We start from the raw sequence: 17,856 nt of genomic DNA, 5'->3' as shown, positions 1-17,856 counted from the left end.
TATATGCTTTTCTCACCTCTGGCACGTCTTCTTGACCGCTAGTCATGACTGTGATTCCCTCGTGACATACTGTTACAGTGAGTCCTATGTTATGTGAACATGCTGTGCTGTGCGTCACTTTTTTGGCTGACCAGGAGCATCACAATCAAACATGTCTATTAATTACTTATATGCAGCCTAGGAAAGCTGGACTAAAGCAGGTCTTCTCAAGTCGAGCATTTCCATCCTTGTTCCTGTCCAATAGCTCGGGACTGCACGATTGTCCTTCATATCGCACCGTTGGACTGGATCCAGTTGGTTGTATCGGACGCGTCGTCTTCTAGCCTGCACTCTCTCATCAGCAGCCGTAAGCGAAATCCCAGGTTCATTCGCGTAGGCTTCGGGGATCACGCGCCTTTGCGTGAGCGATTTTCCCAGCTGCTGCTGCAGTCCCGGTCACCTGCCCCGATGGAACAGCATACCTAGTACTAGTGGACGGCGTGCCCCGAAAGAGGAGGAGGGCCTACTCTGGCTTTCTTTGCGTGGGCTTGTCCTTCTGGCAGCACCGACGATGATCTCTTTCTCGTGATGCTGGTCGTCGCGGGTAGGTCCGACTGGAAGATGGACATGTGAATACTTGCACGTGGCGTCGCCGCCGGGTTGAGATGCATGCAGTTTGTCCGGTGCCGAACGTTCTGGCCTTCCGGGCCCGGCGGCCCCCCCTGGCGCGCCGTCTCCTCCTCGTCCGCCCGCAGCCGCTCCTCCCTGGCGCGGTGCAGCGCGTTCCGCGTCACGACCTTGGCCTCCTTATGGCCCGGCCGCTGGAGCGCCTGCGGGTCCAGGTAGTACCGCTTGCCGCCCTTGGTCAGCACCGAGATCCGCTCCTTGTCGTGGTCGGCGGGCAGCGGCTCGATGGCGATGCGCGCCTGGAAGTCCCGCGCCTCCATGCACTTCCAGGCGCAGATGCCGGCCATCTCGATGCGCGCGAGGTAGGGGTCCGCGTAGGCGAGCCGGCCGAGGTGCTCGCGGTGCGGCTCGTAGTAGTCGCGCGGCAGGGCTGTCTCCTGCTCGACGATTCCCGCCAGCAGCTGCTTGATGAAGCTGTAGCAGCGCTCGCCCGTCGCGTTGTGGCGGAAAACGTTCCCCTCCGAAGCCCGCTCCTCCGGCTCCACGCAGTCGTCGAAGTGGGCGTGGAAGCCGCGCAGCAGCCCGTTGGCCGTCGTCTGCCCCTTGCCCTTGCGGCGCCACCGCAGCGAGGCGACGCCGTCGGTCGCGTAGATGGGCAGGAAGAAGCCGAGGAAGCGGGCGAAGGCGTGTGTGATGCGCTCGCGGCGCCGGTAGTTCTCCTTGTGCGCGCTCGTGACGTAGCCGTAGTCCATGGCCGGGTCGAAGAGGCGGACCTCCTGGATATGCGGGAACACCTCTTGCGCCTTGGGCACGGGGGTGCTGTGCCAGTACAGCACGACCCAGTGCGAGCTGAACTCGTCGTCGACCCAGAGCGGCCAGATGACGTGCGGGACCTTGGCGATGGCCAGGAGGAAGACCTTGGAAGTCGTCGACCGGCTGGAGCTCGCCCTTGGCGATGGCCGCCATCTTGGCCATGGCGGCTTCGTGTTTCGCCTCGTCGTCGCTCCAGAGGCCGGACCGGCTGTCGGGGGCGCAGTACACCTGGCTGCGGACCGCCTTGGGCAGGCTCTTCTTCAGCGTGTCGATGACTACATCCATGGCGCAGCGGTTGACGGGGGTGTGGCTGGCCTTTTGCAGGCTGTTCAGGCCGGTGAGGGCTCTTTCGTAGAGGTCATCGCGCTCTGCGTGGACGCCTGGGTCGTCGGAGTGTACTTTGGCCGATTTGCCCATCTTGATGGATTTTGTAAGTTTTGGTAATCGAGGGAGGGATTTGCTTACCACCAAGTGTATCGACACGCAGTTGTTATATATATTTGGGTGTTTGTTGCTTTAGACAGCAAGGGTAGTAATTCAAGCCTTGGGAAAAGGGAAGAGAAGGGCCTGGAAGACCGCCTGGGGCTTCAACTGTACGATCCTTTGCCTTGGGCAGGAGTGCTGTCATTGTTGCGGTACATGCGTGCTTCCAGCAGAGCTCTTTGTTACTGTTAGTACTGTGAGTTCTCCTGAACTCGACGGATCCGGTAAAGCCATAGGATGTGAGCAGTAACAAAGAATAGTCTCAGATCCGCATTCCGGCCCAGGACTGCTTGGTTCAACAGCCAATACAACTTCATAAAACACAAAGGAGAAATGAGGAATGGCCTTGTGAGGCACTGATATCTCATGGTGATGGTAATTATAGTACGGTGCCTAGTCGAGTATACTCAACAAGAGACTCCCCCCGGGGGCAGCAGACGACCAACAACAGCCAAGATAATGCTGACTAAGTACAATACAAAGCCAGCGATGACACTTCATTATCTAACTGAAAGTCACGCGGGTTCGGGATTTAAGTATACGATAATCAAGTTGTCTCGCCGGTGGATGGATTTGATGCCAAGAAGGGGCGTGCAAGGATACCGCGGGGTTGATGTCATTGCTAATTCCCGGCGTGGTCGCACGTGCCCACGCCCATTGGCTACCGCCGTCGAACCACTGCCCCTGCGCTGCACACCACTCCCTCATCCATGGATCCCGGTGGAAAGCCAATTTGACTGTGCCTTGCAAATTCCGTCTTCTACTATTTAAGCAGAGAATGCAGCTGTCCCTTCTCTACGACCTCGTCAACAGTCTGGCTACGTACTTGGTGGTCATCATGCGTTCTCAACTCGCCGCCGTCGGCCTGCTTGCCGCCACATCCGCCTCCTCGGCCGCCCAGCAGCCCGAGATGGCCTACTCGGGCTCCCTGGGCGACATCCTGGGCCAGGCCGCGTCGTCCAACCCGCTGTACCGCTACCCGACCCAGCTGACCCAGGGCATCATGCCCAAGGCCTTCCACAGCCACAACGACTACTGGCGCCCGCGGCCCTTCTGGAGCGCCCTGGCCGCCGGCGCCGTGAGCACCGAGGCCGACGTCTGGCTGTACAACGACACCCTGCACGTCGGCCACGAGCAGAGCGCGCTGACCCGGGAGCGCACCTTTGACGCCCTCTACGTCCAGCCCATCCTCGAGGTCCTGCGCCGCCAGAACCCCGACAGCCCCTTTGTGACCGACGGCCCCACCAAGAACGGCGTCTTCGACACCGTGGCCGGACAGACTCTGTAAGCCGAGAGATGAACCCCGGGAAAATGTTACTTAATGCTGACCCGATGCAAACAACAGCTACCTCTGGGTCGATCTCAAGACCGACGGCGCCAAGACCTGGCCCTACGTCGTCAAGGCCCTCGCGCCCCTGCGCGACGCGGGCTACCTGACCCGCTACGACGGCAAGGCCGTGACGCCGGGCCCCGTGACCGTCATCGGCACGGGCAACACGCCGCTGCACCTGGTGCAGGGCGTGGCCCCCCGCGACTACTTTTGGGACGGGCCGCTGCCGACGCTGGGGACCGAGTTCAGCAACATCACCAAGGAGGTGACGCCCATCGCGAGCACCGCCTTCACGGCCCAATTCGGCGACGTGCGCAAGAACGGTGGCGCGCTCAACGAGACGCAGGCCGCGCTGCTCAAGAGCCAGGTCGAGACTGCCCACGCCAAGGGCATCAAGGTCCGGTACTGGGACCTGCCCTACTGGCCCATCGGCACGCGTAACGCTGTGTGGCGCACCCTGTGGGATGGCAACGTTGATCTGCTGAACGTTGACGACTTGCAGGGTTGTGCCGACTTCTGGGAGACCCTTGGTTAGATCTAGTGAGCTGATTCTGTAATCGGTCGTCGGTCCGTTGGCCGTTGTCCTGCTCTGTCGAAAATAGAAACGTCAAGAGAAGCTAGATCGAATAGTGGCGAGTATACTCGCAACATATAGAACCCCGCTCAGTCGAGGTACTATCAATGATAATTCATAATTATACCACCATGCGATCTAGATCATATTTGCTTATTCCAGGCGTAAGTCAACCATCGTGGTCCAGCCACCGCATACTTACATTACAGGTGGCCAGATGTCGTAACTTGTGTAGTCGAGAAAGCGCTGTCGCCCCTCCCAGGTGCACCCCTGTCCTGTCCAACTAAATAGATATATATAGTAAGATATTAGCCCCATGACTTTCACCATAAACATATTCTACGCCTACCTGGCCCACCTCATCTTATATCTACCAGTTTTTGCTAACGCTGACAATCCCATCAACTCTGCCGACACTTGCTTGCTTTCCCATAGATCTCATCTCCTCTACATCCTTCGGGTACCCGTGCCTCGCCATACCAGCCATGTAGCGCAGGAGCTGCTGTTCCGTCCGATCGGTCCCGAGGAATCCGGGCACCAACCCGGCTAGGACGATGCTGTCGTCAACGTCAGCCAGCACGAGATCTTGACCGTGCGCCCGCTTCGAGACATGGCGGCCGACGATGTACATGGCTTGGGCCTGATGCGATATCGGCCCCCGCAGTATGTTTGGCCAAAAGACACAGGAACATGTTGCCTTCGTGTGACGCGATGACAGCAACGAACTTCTCTCGGACCCACTGGAGAGCCGACATGGGTATATGGCAGCTAATCATCGCAGCCAGCAGCAGCACGGTCGTCTCTTGAATTCTCCTGGACCAGAGGTGTGGTGCGTCCCTGTCGAGGAACGATTTCCAGTCAGCAGTATGGCCTGGAGATGTGCCGATATTGGCATGCCACATCAGATTCAGAATCTTGTATGAATTTTCATTGACTCAGCTCTCTTGAGCCCAGCGGGCTTTTTCCCTTTCTGCCATGAAGTTGATTTTCGCTTTGACGTGGTCCGTCCTCCCTCCCCGGCAGTGGCAGTAAATAGGCTGAACATGGTGTTGTAATCTAACTTCACCTCCGGCTGGTCACCATGCCTAACTCACCACCCCGGCTTGCTTCAAACCACATCCTGTATGAAAACGTCATGGCGGCTCGGATCACCCTCGTGGCAACGTTGGGATCGACAGTGGAAAAGAATAAACACGGATATCTTAGCAGTGACATAGTAGTACCAGGGCTGTCTAGCAGCTTTGTCTTCGCACCCAAGAGTGTCGGAAAGTCCCCGAGGCTTTGTGGTTCGGGTTGGTCAGTGCTCGGATACCACTCGTCGTCTCCTGTGGTCGGTGGAGTGCCTAAGCCGGCCGCCACCATAGAACGTGTGAATCTGCAGGTGAGCGGGTGTTGCGCCGCACAGGTTTACATATAGAAGTCCCGGAAGAGGTCCGGGAATGGCATGGCAGGTAAGTTAGCAGGATGTCGGTACGATATTATATATATATAAACTAGCATATTACGCTAGCCTTGAAAAGGAGCTAACCCCTATTTATACTGCGATGAACCTCTTAAGTAATATCACTTTAGTTTCACCCGCATACCCGCCTCTCCTTGTCACGACTACTTGGCTATGTTTATCGCCATCAACCTCGCCCACCTCGACTTGTTCATACTCCAATTTTGGTCTACTCCCATCAGCAGAGAATGGCCCCGTTGCGGGATCATGAATACAACCATGCCCATCCCCATCAAAGCCCTACCGACTCCAGCACCACCTCAAAGCCACCAAACTGCATCCCCTGAGTCGAGCCAATACGCTCCAAATCTTCCATACCGAACTCATCCGCATCCCACGGCCCCATCCACGTGCCCCGGCACACCACCGTGACCTCTTTGCCCCGAAGCCTCTCCCAGGCACGAACGGCTCGCTCAACTCCACCACGTTCTCCCTCTTCTCCCCGGCCGGACGGTGACGAGGGAATCGCGCTCGGGCGGCATCTTCCGCCGGACCTGGACGGTATCGATGTGGACCGGCTCCGCGGCGCCGTCGGGGGTGAACGCGACCAGCCCGAGCCGGACCGCGAGCGGGTCCAGCGGCGAGTTCCAGGTCAGCAGGGTCAGCGGCACGGCGCCCGTGTTGGTGATGCCGAGGGCCAGTGCGTGGTCGCCCGCCTGGCGGATCGAGACTTGCAGGTTCGAGGCCAGGGTGGACGCCGGCGGGCGGTCGATGGGGGCGCTCTTCCCGAAGAAGAATAATAGCGTGAATGCGACGAACGCAAAGTACACGTTCTGAGATCGGCCCATGGTCTGCTGTGTAAGTAGTAGTATCAGTATTGTTCTGGCTTTGGACTAGTATCCCTGAAGCGGAACGGAACGTACGATGAATTGAGGGATATTACGAATAATCAATAGCGTATATATGCAATAGATTGGGGGCAACTCGTAATGCAATGAGGGAGAAGAGTGGTGAGGAGCGAGGTTGAAGGAAGAAATACCGACGACGCTCCACGCGGGGCGGGCCGCGGTGGGCCGTTCGATGTCTCGTGGGAAGAGTGAGTCGGTGAAAGCGACGCGATGGGGAGATTATAGCGAGACTGTCAGTCGTGCAAAGTGGCATGGCCGAAAAGCCTCGTCTACCGAAGACCCCTGACGATCAGTAATTGCCTATGGTAGCTGCCTATCCGGCCATGGAAATCACTCGTATGTTACGTATACCGATGTGACATATAAAATGATGGCCAGGGATGGTCGGGTATTTGGGGTGTTTGGGGCACCACTGCAACATCACAACTGCGTCAAGAGGACGCTGGTTCAGGGGCGTTTTGGCGGGTATGCGCGCCAAGCCAGCACGACGGGCCACTCCTCCGCCACGATGATGCCCCAAAGCCGCGCAAATAGTGCCACTGGCCAACCTAGCTCCGAATCTTTCTCGAGGAAAGACCAAGTCGTCTAGGTTCCGGGCGTATGGGCAGTGTCGGGTCCGGTCCGGAACAAGGCTGCTCACCAGCGCCTGGGATCAGTAGTGATCGTCCATTCGTCACTGGGAACAGTCACCACATGCAGGTGTATGACGGCCTCGGCCTTGGCGTCAAGCGAAATCTTCAAGTTTATCAATAGCTCTATAACTATTCCTACTACGCGTGTAAATGCTAATTCAAGACGACCGCTGCTGCGCTAGCGAAACCGCAAACGTGCTCCTCCGGCGTATCTTCTCGCCGTGGAAGGCCAGGACCCAAGGCACGACCGTGAGGGCCGTCGCGATGGCGCCCAGCAGCCCGCCCGCGGCGTCCTCGCCGAGGTTGGTGAACAGGGGCCCGACGACGAGCGGGAACACGCCGCCGAGGATGTTGCGGCAGAAGGACTGGGCCGCGAGCGCCGACGAGGCGTAGTCATGGTACGCGTCGGCCAGGTAGTTGAAGGTGGCCAGGTAGATATAATAAATACCCATGGTGGCGAGCCCGATGGCCACCGTCGGGCTCATCCAGTGGATCGACGGGTGCGACGTGAAGCCGAAGAGGTAGAGCCCCAGCGGCAGCAGGATCGAGCTCGCGCAGATGAAGTAGAGCCGCGACTCGGGCGCGTCGGCGGGGAAGCGGCGGCGCATGAAGGCCCAGAACCGGGACGGGTCCGCGTCCCTTACTTCTTCTTCGGCCCCTTCGTGGTCGTCGCTCGGGGAGGCCTTGCACTGCCACTTGGGATGGCGCAGCAGGTTTTCCTGGGTCACGCCGATGGTGGTGGCCAGGATGGACCCGACGATCATGGCGATGAAGACGTAGCCCGACTGCTCCGTGTTGAAGCCGTACTGCCGCGAGAAGACCAGCGGGACGGCCGCGAAGGTGAGGTACAGCGTCGCCCAGGCGAAGGAGACCCAGAGCGAGAAGAAGAAGACGACGGGCTCCGTGAAGAGGAGGTGGAAAGGTCGGAGCAGCGATACCGACATCATCTGCACAATAGAGGCGTGTTGCTCGTCCTCCTCGACAGCCCAGCGGACGCGCTGCAGCTTTGCGCCGCTCGGCGGCACATCGTATGGAGCAGTGACCATAGGCTGAGCCACTAGCCCCTTCTCGGCATCACCCTGGGGGGACTTGGTCGTAGTATGCTTTTGGTGTGTTGTTGTGTCGAGATGGCCTCTGTCCGCCGGGCTCTTGATCCATACACCGAAACAACCCCGCGACTCGAGCGACTCGTAATACTCATTGAGCTTCTTGGCCTTCCTCCGCAACAAGACACATCCCCGGCTCTCATGAAAGAGTACCGCGATAAGGACAGCCAGGACGAAGTCCAATATGACCTGGTGCCAAAACACCCACTTCCACTTGGCCGTGGGCCCAGTGATCACGGCGTCAGGGCCGCCCCAGCGGTACACCATGACGCTGGCGCTAAGCGGCCCGAGCCCCGTGCCGACGAGAACGGCGCCGCTGAAGAGGGCCATGGGCCGGTTGCGCTGGTCCTTGTGCCAGACGTCGGCGATGACGCCGCCGACCATGGTACTAAACACGCTGCCGCCGACACCACAAAAAAAGCGCGATACCAGCATGCCGCCGAGGCCCGTGACGGCGCCGCACGCGGCCTGGAACGCGACGTAGACGATGCCCAGGCGACGAAGACGGGGTAGCGCCCGTGGATCTCGGACAGCGGCGCCAGCACCATGGGCGCCAGCGCGAAGCCCGTCGTGAAGAGCGTGATGCCGACCAGCACCGCCGTGCGCGAGCAGCCGAACTCGGCCGCCATCAGGTCCGTCGGCGGCGAGTAGGCGCCCGCGGCGTAGGCCGTCAGCAGGGTCGCGACGCACGAGAGCAGCAGGATGACGTTCTTGCGCGACTCGGGCCACGTGTGGGGGTCCACGTAGGGGGCGAGGTCCGGGGCCGGGGGCAGGTCTGCTGGAGATGCAGCAGGGGCGTTGTTGATGGCGGGCAGCTCCGTGTCGAAGGTGAGGTAGAGCTTGACGATGAGCGTGTCGGCGCCCGGTGGTGGTGCCGCCGTCCTCTCCTCGGTGCTCTGGCGGCCGCTGTGCGGTGCTTTTTGGTCTCCGTTTGGCCGCCGGTCCATCAGTTCGCGGGCAGAGGTTTCTGGTGACGCATATTGGGATGGGAAGTCCGTGGTTGGGTTGCCGGTCGTCTCGGTGTCGCCCTTTACCCCGCCGACCGGGGGGAAGCACTGCCCTTCGTCGAGCGACGACAAGGACGCGCGCTTTATGTCTACTGGTTCCATATCATCGGATGGGAAGAAAAAGGTTGAGAAGTTCCGGAGATTGTCGACGCTCGCAGGAAGAGAAGATTTATCGACCCGTCCGGAATGTGGGCGATGGCTGGCGTGTGAGTGGAGGGGATGGAAACTCTAGGCGAGCGAGTGAGTGAGTGATTGGCGCACACTCACTCATCTCCGGGGAGGATGACTTGTCAGCACAGAGAAAAAGCCGCTGGCCCCCGGAGGTGTGCGTGGAGCGAGCGGGATGATGCCCATAATATGTGTGCTACCAAGGCTGCCAACCCATGGGATCTCATGGTGTGGGGAATCTTGGGGTGATATTGGCGAGATTGGCGCTGAGATGAGCGAAATCCGATGCAAGAGCCAAGAAGATGTCACTGCGGAAGGTGGTGCGGGAGACTAGGGGTCGTTCTCCCGTTACTGCCAATGAACTAACGAATTAGCATGAGATGAGAGCGTTCATCCGGTTAGCAGGACCGACAGTTTTATCCGAAAGAGAGAGTAAACCTTGGGGGGGCCAGGCAATACTTGTCGTGGCGCGAAGGGGTTCGTCTCATTCCCGATTATTCCCAGCGCCGCTAGATCCCCTGTGTCATTTGGGCCGTCGCGGGTGGCTTGCCGATTTCCGCGGCGATGACAGCAGCATATCCCTGTAATCTTGGCCGACGGATGACGGAAACGGATCAACGGAAGCAACGAATGCACATCATCAATCCGGGAGGCCTCAAAACTGTATCGAGGAACTAATATAAAATCAGGAATTTCCATCGAGTCCATGTTTGCCAATGATCGGATGCGAGGTGCGCATTGCATGCATGGGCTTGCTTTTGCTGCACTTCGGACTAGGTCCGAGGCGGCAGGGGTACTGAATAATCCATGTCTTGTGGTGTTTAAGTAAGGTGTGCGGGTTTAATAGTCGTCGTTTATATCCGTTGGTTTCGACCCTTAAAAAGAAAAGCCCGATACATACTCCGACCGCCGGAGTATCTGTCCCCATATTATCATCATTCTGGATCCCATGTGCCACTCTTTGAAGTCAGATAAACAGTCGTCTACGATGTGTCTCTACGATGATGGTGGACTTGTCTGTGCGCCCCCTCTCCTCGCATATGTAGGTAGGTATACGGAGTTTGCACTTCAGCGGCGCATGTTGATTGGCCTGACCTCCCGAACGGCTGGTAAGCCCTAGTATGCGATAGGAACCGCAATGCATGGATGTGGCCAGTAAGACAACCTACGACCAGCACACCAGCTGTCGGTAACGGTGCACCTCGCAGTAGCACAGATCGCCCCAGACCAGGGTGTAAGACAATGAGAACCTGAAAAATTTACTACGGGAATAACTCCGGATATTTACATACGATAATATTATTACCGCCATATATTCCACTGATCGCTAGTGATCCCATCGCCTTTTCTTAGCCTGGAACCGGCTACTCTAGTTTTTTTGAGCCTACTGGTACTGGTAGTAGGAATTCAAGCGTTCATGGCAGTGTAAGTCATCGGTCATAAGCTCCAGTAGACATCCAAGACGCTGGCTTGGCAATGTAGACCTTTTGCCCGGTTGGGGCGGCCTGGCTCAGTTGGCTAGAGTGTGCTGGTGTCGGCGTCGTGACAGACAGAGGAACCTTGGGATCGTGAGGAGCCTGAATATGTTAAGCCCGGTACTCCTGACTACTATAGCAGTAGTGCATCTGAGCATACGTATAAACTAGGGCTATCCTGCGCCAATAGCCAGACAGAATATGTAAGAAGGAGAAGAAGGAGAAGAAGAAGAAGAAGAAGAAACTTTTCGGATATTAAGTGACGCTTCTAACTAGTCTATAGGGGTTGTAGAACGTTCCTTCTAACTAGTGCTGTATAACCCACGCCTGCATGTCATTTCTACAGAGTCGAGCTACGAGGACTTGGGCCCCGCCAGCTCTCTGGCCCGGTCCAGGTCCAAGTATATCCAGTAAACATCCCACAGCCACTTACCACCCAACGCCTGAAACGTCTTGATGCTGCCCGTGTTGCTCTGCTCGATCCCGGCAAAAGCCAAAGCAGTTCCGACATCATCATCACCATCCTTCTTCCCTGATACCAACTCATCCAGAACCTCCTGTCTCGCCGCCAGCGGCCCGCTCCGGGGTGGTTCGAACAAGCCCGTCCCCAGCAGCTTCGCCACGACCGCCTTCGCCAGGCCCTGGCGTCGGTAGGCCGGATCGACGTGCAGCGTGCGGACCGAGCCGTCACCGGCCGCAAAAGCAAACGCCACGGCCTTGCCCGGCTTACCACCGCCCGGTCTCGGTGCCGTTTCGCGGATCGCCGCGCTCTTGAGCTTCGCGAGAGTCGTCGGGCTGCGTATGATTTTGTTGACGGCCATGACGTCCGCGTAGTCGTCAGGGCCGATGGTGCTCCAGACGAGGCCCTCTGGAAGCAGGATACCACCGACATCCTGCTCGTCCTTCTTTTCTGCTCCTTCTTGTTGTTTTGCGGGCACAGGAAACACGTACTTGCCGTAGGGAACGCTGGGCTGGTGGATGAGACCACCACCGCCCGAATCGGACTCGGCGCGGGCGAGGAGTGCGGCGACGGTGCTGTGCGTGTTACCGAACAGACAGTAGGGACTGCCGGGGGTGTGGCGGACATTGGCCAGGAGCACCGCGGACGACTTGGCCCCCGTCGTGTCCTGCCAGGTGACGGGGATATGCGAGATGACGCCCAGGAGCTGCGTGGTGGCGGTGCGGAGCACCTCCTCGAAAAACATCAACGGAAGTTGATCCTTTAGGTTATCCGGGAGCACACCGGCATTTTGCGGCCCCGTTTCGTGCGGCGCGGCGCCGTGGTACATCTCCAGCGACGAGAAGGGCCAGATCTCGGTGGCCGGGTGGTTGGCGCGGTCGACCACGAGCATGGTCCAGACATGTTCGGGACGTACGGTCGTTGTTAGGCTCTCCTTCTCCTCCTCACCCTTGCCCTCGACCGGCCCTTGGAGCGGGAGCGGGGTCGTGATGACCAGTGTGCCCGGGTTTCTTGGGCCCAACTGCAGCAAGCGCAAGACGGGCAGCGAATAGGGGAGCCTTCGGGTCAGGAACGAAATCACGTCCACTGAAGTATAAGGCTTATTGCTGCTGTTGCGCTCTCCGGCACTCGGAGCCGGCGACTCGAGCACGAAATCGCCATTGGGTTGGACGGCGTATACGTGTATCTCTTGCATCTTTACGACAAGCTTCTTTTGTTGAAAAGGGAGAAACTTGTCTTGAGTATGAGTAAATTGTATGTCATGGGCTTATTAGGAGGCTGATTGTGACTCATAGAATCCGCGCATGCCTTACTTCCTCGGCCACCTTCCCGGAGAGGAAGTACCCGCAGTCTTTTGACAGGTCCATAAGATCGGCGCCGGAAAAAGAGCATTAGTGTCCAATAAAGTGGCCCCGAGCTCCGACATCTATACGAAGATTATTGATCTCTAGCTATACACATTCATGTTGGAAAACTTGTGACCCAATGTTTAAGCTTGTTTTGCAGATATCTTCTACCAAGTGCCATTATCAACTATAACATGGCAACGTCCCTACCTATCGATAGCAGGTATTATAGAAATCAAGTAATACAATGAAGCCTGCCCTAAAGAAGACCAAGTCTCAGAAAGGATGCAACGCTGTAAATCCCTAACCCAGCTTCCTCCAAAACAACGAGTTTCTTACAAGCGTCCGTAGCTTTCCCACACAGACCTCATCACTCAGGTTATCTTACAACTCAAGTAATACAGCCAATGCCACAACAACCCTCATACAAGCCTCTCCTCCCCCTTTCCTCCATCCATATATGTCACTCAAGATCTCACAAACCCATACCCATCAGCGGCGGTACTCCGCCTCCACACGCCACCCCCCACAAAGTCGGTGAACCGCCCCCCAACCCTGTCGATCAGCTCCGCATACGTGCCCCGCTCGACGATCCGACCCTCGTTACTGAGGACGCAGATCTGGTCCGCGATCCGCATCATCCTCCGACAATGCGTGATGACGACCAAAGCGGTTTCTCTCTTTGCTCCTCCCGCCGTCGAATCTGGTGGAAGTAGCGGGGGCGTCCCATATTCATCAACCAGGCTGTTGTCGCCGACGCCGCCGCCAGGCTCAAGAAGAAGACCGGGCGCGCACCTGGCTCGTGTTATCATCGTCGAACTATGGTTACTCTTGGCGAACCGCACCAGACTACGGCGCACCTCGGCCGCAGCCGGGCCATCGAGCGCGCTAGTCGGCTCGTCAAGGACGAGCAGCGCCGGCCTCCGGATCAGGGCGCGCGCCAAGCAGACGCGCTGGGTCTGGCCGCCACTGAGCTCAATCCCACCGCCGCCATCGCCATCACCATTGCCGTCGCCCGCCCCTGCGATGCGCGTGTCGTAGCCGTGCGGCAGACTGATGATGAAATCGTGGATGCCAGCCTCGGCAGCAGCACGATGCAAAACAGCCAAGTTGTAGCGGAGGGGCGAAGCCTCGGGAACGCCGTAGAGGATGTTGTCGCGCAGCGTGATGCCCGGGAACAGAGCGGGCCCCTGCGGGACGTAGGGAGAACAGCTGCTCGCGCCGCAGGGCCTCGAGGTTGATCATCCTGGGGGCAGGCCTGCGAAGGAGAGCGGGTGCCGGTACCTGTTGGGGCGGACGTTGCGGGCCGGGTGAATAGCATCGGGCTCGTAGAGGCAGAGGAGCAGGTGGGCGAGGGTCGTCTTGCCGCAGCCCGAGGGGCCCCACGAGGGCCGTGATGGTGTGGGGCCGTATCTCCAGGTTGACGTTCGTCAAGATGGGAAGGTTAGGAGAATGAGTTCTGCTGCTGTCAGCGAGTCCGGGGGGGTAGGTGAAGGAGAGCCCGTCCATTCGGATCGGGAAGGGCGAGGTGATGTGCTTGTTCCCGACCGACGAACTCCTCTTCCCCGATATGACCGTCTTCTCTCCCTGGCTGCGACCTTCGTCGGGATGAAGGGGCAAGTTGGCGTAGTGCAGCAACTGCGACGCCGTGGCTTGCGCCGCGGTAATGGCGGGCACGGAGTTGAGAATGTGACTGGCGGTGCTCAGACCCATCACCAGCAAATTGACGACCTGGAGCGCCGCGCCGACGGTGATTTCGCGGTTGACCGCCAGCAGCACGGTGGCGTAGTAGAAGATGAGCGCCATCGTGAACCAGAGGACGCTCTGCCAGCAGGCGAAAAGCACAGCCATGACCACGGCCTTGCGAACCCCGAGCGTCAGGGTCCTCGAGGCCGATTGCTTGAACTCCTTATCCAAGAACCGCTCCATAGTAAGCGCCTTCACGGTCTTGATCTTCGTGACGGCCTCCGTCAGGATTCCATGCGTCCGGAGCGCCGCGTCGTTGCAGCGCATATCGCACTTGCACGAAACCAGCGCGAACCCCTTGGTAGCCGCCATCAGAACGGGTGCGGCCGCGAGGGTTACGAGGGCGAGCTTCCAGGAGATGACGATGGCCCACACGACGCTGCCGGTGATCACGCATGCGACCACGAGCATCATTGGCACGAAGCGGCCGACTAAGCTGCGCATCTCTTCCGCGCCACGCTCCATACACGCAGCGACGCGATGAGGCGAGTTCTGAGGCCTGGCATACCACGCGCGCGGCTGCACGAGGATGCGCGATAGGGCCTTGCTGCGTAAGGAGTCGATCCAGGCCTGCGCAGCACAATCGCAGAGGTGGTAGGCCAGGAAGGTTGCCAGCCCACCGACCAGGGCGACCATGAGAAGAAGCAGCGTCCATTGTATCCCGTCAGAGCCCCGCTGCTCAGGCGAGTACAGCACTACCAGCAAGTGCGCGAAGATGACCGAGAAAGCGGGGACCGAAGCTGCTATGAACAGAGCACACAAGACCCCCATAATGAGAAGCAGTCGATACCTCAGGCGTAGATGAGGCCAGACTGTCTGGTAGATAGACCAAAGTGGCAGTTGCATGTTTCCGGCGTTATTTGACTGCTCAGAGAGACTGGGGTCCAATGTATCGTCACCGGCGATCACACTGGTCTCAGCTGGAGTCGAGGGGCCGGCCAGTCTGGCGCCTGAATACCAGGTGTCATTCTGTTTCTCTTCATGAACATCACAAGAACTCGATTTAGTAGGTTGTTTTTGCTGCTGTGTCGCCATAGGCCTTCCTTCATTGAGGCGCGTATCCGTTTTGTTTGATGGTACTGTGGGTGCGGCATCCCGGGTGACGGAGGTGGCTCGATCCCGCATCTCTGGGTATCGCAGAAGCCCTGATGAGTACAGGGGCGACTTCAGTGCATGGCTCACACTTGATGGCGAGAATACGTTGCTCTGCAGTCCCCCGATCGGCCAGAATAAGGAGGAGATGGGCGGACTGATGATCTGACTCAGAATGCTCCTGGCTGACAGTGAACTTGCTTGACTGCTGGCAGATACATGCCTCCCTCCACTAGAGTCAGAATTGTCCTGCTCTCCGGCATGGTTCGTGTCGCCTTTTATGCAGCCGTCTTCGTCGGCCGAGTTCAAAAGTTGGGTGAACAGACCGCCCTCTACTTCGACGTCCTTCCGCGTTCCCTTCTGAACCACGCGGCCTTCTTCGAGGACATAGACATAATCGTCGTCTTTGATTAAGCTCAGGTCATGGGTAATGATCATGGTCGCCTTATCGTGTCGCCATTGTCTAATGTTCTCCATGATCAGAATCTTGGTGGGCGGATCAAGATTACTGGTGATCTCATCCAGGATGAGGTTGAGCGGGTCACGCACTCTCGCCCTCGCTACCGCGACTCGCTGCCTCTCACCCCCACTCAGAGAATGGCCTTCGGGTCCAACTCGAGTTTCGAGGCCCAGGGGTAGCTTGGTGAGTAAAGACTGTATCAACGCTGTCTTGCAGGCTTCACTTAGCTCGTGCGGTCTGACGTGTAGTTCGTTGGATTCACTCTTCGTAGCCCACTCGATATTGGTGCGCAATGTCTGGTCGAAGAGAACGGTAGATTGCTGTACCAATGTGACATATCTTCGGATAGAATCCGACAGCCATCTCCGCATATCACATCCATTCATCAGGATTCTACCACTCAGGGGGCTGTAGAAGTTCACCATGAGGTTTCCCAGGGTGCTCTTTCCAGAACCACTGCGCCCGACGACAAATGTAACCGGGCGCCGACCGAACGAGAGCGATACATTGCGAAGAACGGGATTGGACGTATTTGAAGGGTAAGCGAAGGTGACCTATGCTGAGTTAGCTGGGGATCTTTTCCCACGAGATAAGCTTTCTTGGCACATACATCTTTAAATTCAATGCAAGGGCACTCGCGATCACCAATCATTCTGCGCGGCTTGAAGCCTTCCTCGTCGTCCCCCGGAAACGCGTGCAGCGACTGACCCGCCAGTATGCCCTTCACCAGAATCAGGTACATGGGGATGCAGGACTCGATTGCTTGAAGAGCCCCGAACGTCGCATAGAACGTAGCCACCACGCTACCGACGCTGACTCCATCTTGGACGAGAACGGTGCCATAAAAGAAGCCCACGACGAACAGCAGCTCCAGCCAGAACTTGACGAACCCCATTTGGCATGTATTCGCTCTGGATTGCGTGAGGTAGACAGCCTTGGTGCGCTCCATAACGCTCGAATACTGCCACGTCTCATGATGCAGACCGTTGAAGACCTTGACAACATCTATCGAGGCGAGGGTCGATGTAACATAACTCGAAGCCGAGGCCAGGGCCGAATGTTGGGCGCGGATCGCTGGTTCAATCTTTCGGCTGAGGAGACCGAGGACGAAGGCTGCGATGGGGACGGTAGAGAGAAGTACCAAAGTCAGTTTCCAGGAAAAGTACAGGGCAACGCCAAGGCTTGCGACAGAGGCGATGATATCGACTGTGAGATTTCCAAGCGCCACGGATGAAGCTGCTTGAAGCTCGCGAATCTGCCTAGACAAAGCAATCGAGTGGAGTGGTTAGCTACAATGTGCCGCAAAGAGAGAAGACGCAATGGACGGACAGACTCACGAATACAAGCCCGACAGAAGAGCGGGAATACCTTCGGACAACCCATCAAACCATGCCACGTCCTTGGCAAGCAGCCTCTCGAACGACCTGACTCGCAAATTTCGGGCTTGGCGTTCCCCATGCGTGACCCAGGCGAGAAGCAAAACGAAGTTGGCGATCCATGCGATGCCACCTGCCAGTGCGAGGATGACGCACCACTTGGACACCCGGGACAGCGCAGCCTCTCCGGTGATCCTCCCGTCTCCGAAATCTGCGATGATGGGGAATATCTCGCCCAGGAAGACGGCCAGTGAGGTCTTGAGGACGCCGACAACTAGCGATGCGCCCAGGCCCGCGGCCAAGGCGGCGTAGCCTTTCCGGTCTGTGAAGGTGAACAGGTACTTTATTGATGCCACCATTGAACTTGTCTTTCGAGTCGTCCCGACGAGGGCCTGTGGTGACCTGCTCGTCTTGCTTTCCTGATGTAACTCAGGCATGCTGAGAACGTCGGCACATTGAACAGTGTGCTGCGGTTGCAATTTTTCTTGCGTGTCGGGCCAGTTTCTGAAAGCTTTCAAGGTTATGTAATTGTAAGTAGGCCACCCAATAAAATACCTAGATGCTGGAAGTCAAGAAACGGTTAGATGAACGGGGGAAGTTCGCTAAATCAATAAGATTAATCGTTTGGATGTTTTCGGGAGTGGCAGCCGACTTGGGCTTTGGATTAACTTGATTGATCGTGAACAGAGGTGGGCTGCCGGGAAGATAGGTACATGCACTTTGATGTAAACAAATGGAACCAAACAAGAGCCCAAACTTCAAGCATCGAAGACACCCAGATCAGAAGAGGAGGCTACAGGCAACAACCAAAAGCACTCAGATGGAACAATTGC

The 17,856-nt window shown here is 57.7% G+C and overlaps 7 protein-coding genes across 7 annotated transcripts; 1 reads left to right on the top strand and 6 right to left on the bottom strand.

Moving 5' to 3' along the window:
* Positions 1-467: 467 nt before the first annotated feature.
* Positions 468-1,836, bottom strand: PG994_007113 (uncharacterized protein; the record flags this gene model as incomplete). Its single annotated transcript, XM_066858522.1, is given in 2 exon segments — positions 468-1,523; positions 1,540-1,836. The coding sequence occupies 2 exon segments, from the start codon at positions 1,834-1,836 to the stop codon at positions 468-470; spliced, it is 1,353 nt and encodes a 450-aa protein (XP_066715464.1).
* An 844-nt stretch (positions 1,837-2,680) lies between these two features.
* On the top strand, positions 2,681-3,767 carry PG994_007112 (uncharacterized protein; the record flags this gene model as incomplete). The annotated part of the gene is made up of 2 exons (XM_066858521.1): positions 2,681-3,186; positions 3,248-3,767. 2 exons carry the CDS (start codon positions 2,681-2,683, stop codon positions 3,765-3,767), a joined length of 1,026 nt encoding a protein of 341 aa, XP_066715463.1.
* Positions 3,768-4,176: 409 nt separating this feature from the next.
* On the bottom strand, positions 4,177-4,437 carry PG994_007111 (uncharacterized protein; the record flags this gene model as incomplete). Its single annotated transcript, XM_066858520.1, has 1 exon — positions 4,177-4,437. The coding sequence occupies one exon, from the start codon at positions 4,435-4,437 to the stop codon at positions 4,177-4,179; it is 261 nt and encodes an 86-aa protein (XP_066715462.1).
* Positions 4,438-5,539: 1,102 nt separating this feature from the next.
* PG994_007110 (uncharacterized protein) lies at positions 5,540-6,095 on the bottom strand (the record flags this gene model as incomplete). The annotated part of the gene is given in 2 exon segments (XM_066858519.1): positions 5,540-5,740; positions 5,760-6,095. 2 exon segments carry the CDS (start codon positions 6,093-6,095, stop codon positions 5,540-5,542), a joined length of 537 nt encoding a protein of 178 aa, XP_066715461.1.
* An 850-nt stretch (positions 6,096-6,945) lies between these two features.
* On the bottom strand, positions 6,946-9,002 carry PG994_007109 (major facilitator superfamily transporter; the record flags this gene model as incomplete). The annotated part of the gene is made up of 2 exons (XM_066858518.1): positions 6,946-8,361; positions 8,394-9,002. 2 exons carry the CDS (start codon positions 9,000-9,002, stop codon positions 6,946-6,948), a joined length of 2,025 nt encoding a protein of 674 aa, XP_066715460.1.
* A 1,894-nt stretch (positions 9,003-10,896) lies between these two features.
* On the bottom strand, positions 10,897-12,198 carry PG994_007108 (uncharacterized protein; the record flags this gene model as incomplete). Its single annotated transcript, XM_066858517.1, has 1 exon — positions 10,897-12,198. The coding sequence occupies one exon, from the start codon at positions 12,196-12,198 to the stop codon at positions 10,897-10,899; it is 1,302 nt and encodes a 433-aa protein (XP_066715459.1).
* A 618-nt stretch (positions 12,199-12,816) lies between these two features.
* PG994_007107 (uncharacterized protein) lies at positions 12,817-17,460 on the bottom strand (the record flags this gene model as incomplete). Its single annotated transcript, XM_066858516.1, has 5 exons — positions 12,817-13,579; positions 13,634-13,762; positions 13,902-16,201; positions 16,258-16,828; positions 16,985-17,460. 5 exons carry the CDS (start codon positions 17,458-17,460, stop codon positions 12,817-12,819), a joined length of 4,239 nt encoding a protein of 1,412 aa, XP_066715458.1.
* Between the last annotated feature and the right edge of the window lie 396 nt (positions 17,461-17,856).

The sequence above is a fragment of the Apiospora phragmitis genome (genome assembly GCF_038363925.1).
Source record: "Apiospora phragmitis strain CBS 135458 chromosome Unknown utg000007l:1.0-2108841.0:1.0-2111359.0, whole genome shotgun sequence".
NCBI lineage: Eukaryota > Fungi > Ascomycota > Sordariomycetes > Amphisphaeriales > Apiosporaceae > Apiospora > Apiospora phragmitis.
This window is presented reverse-complemented; position numbering and strand designations above follow the sequence as displayed.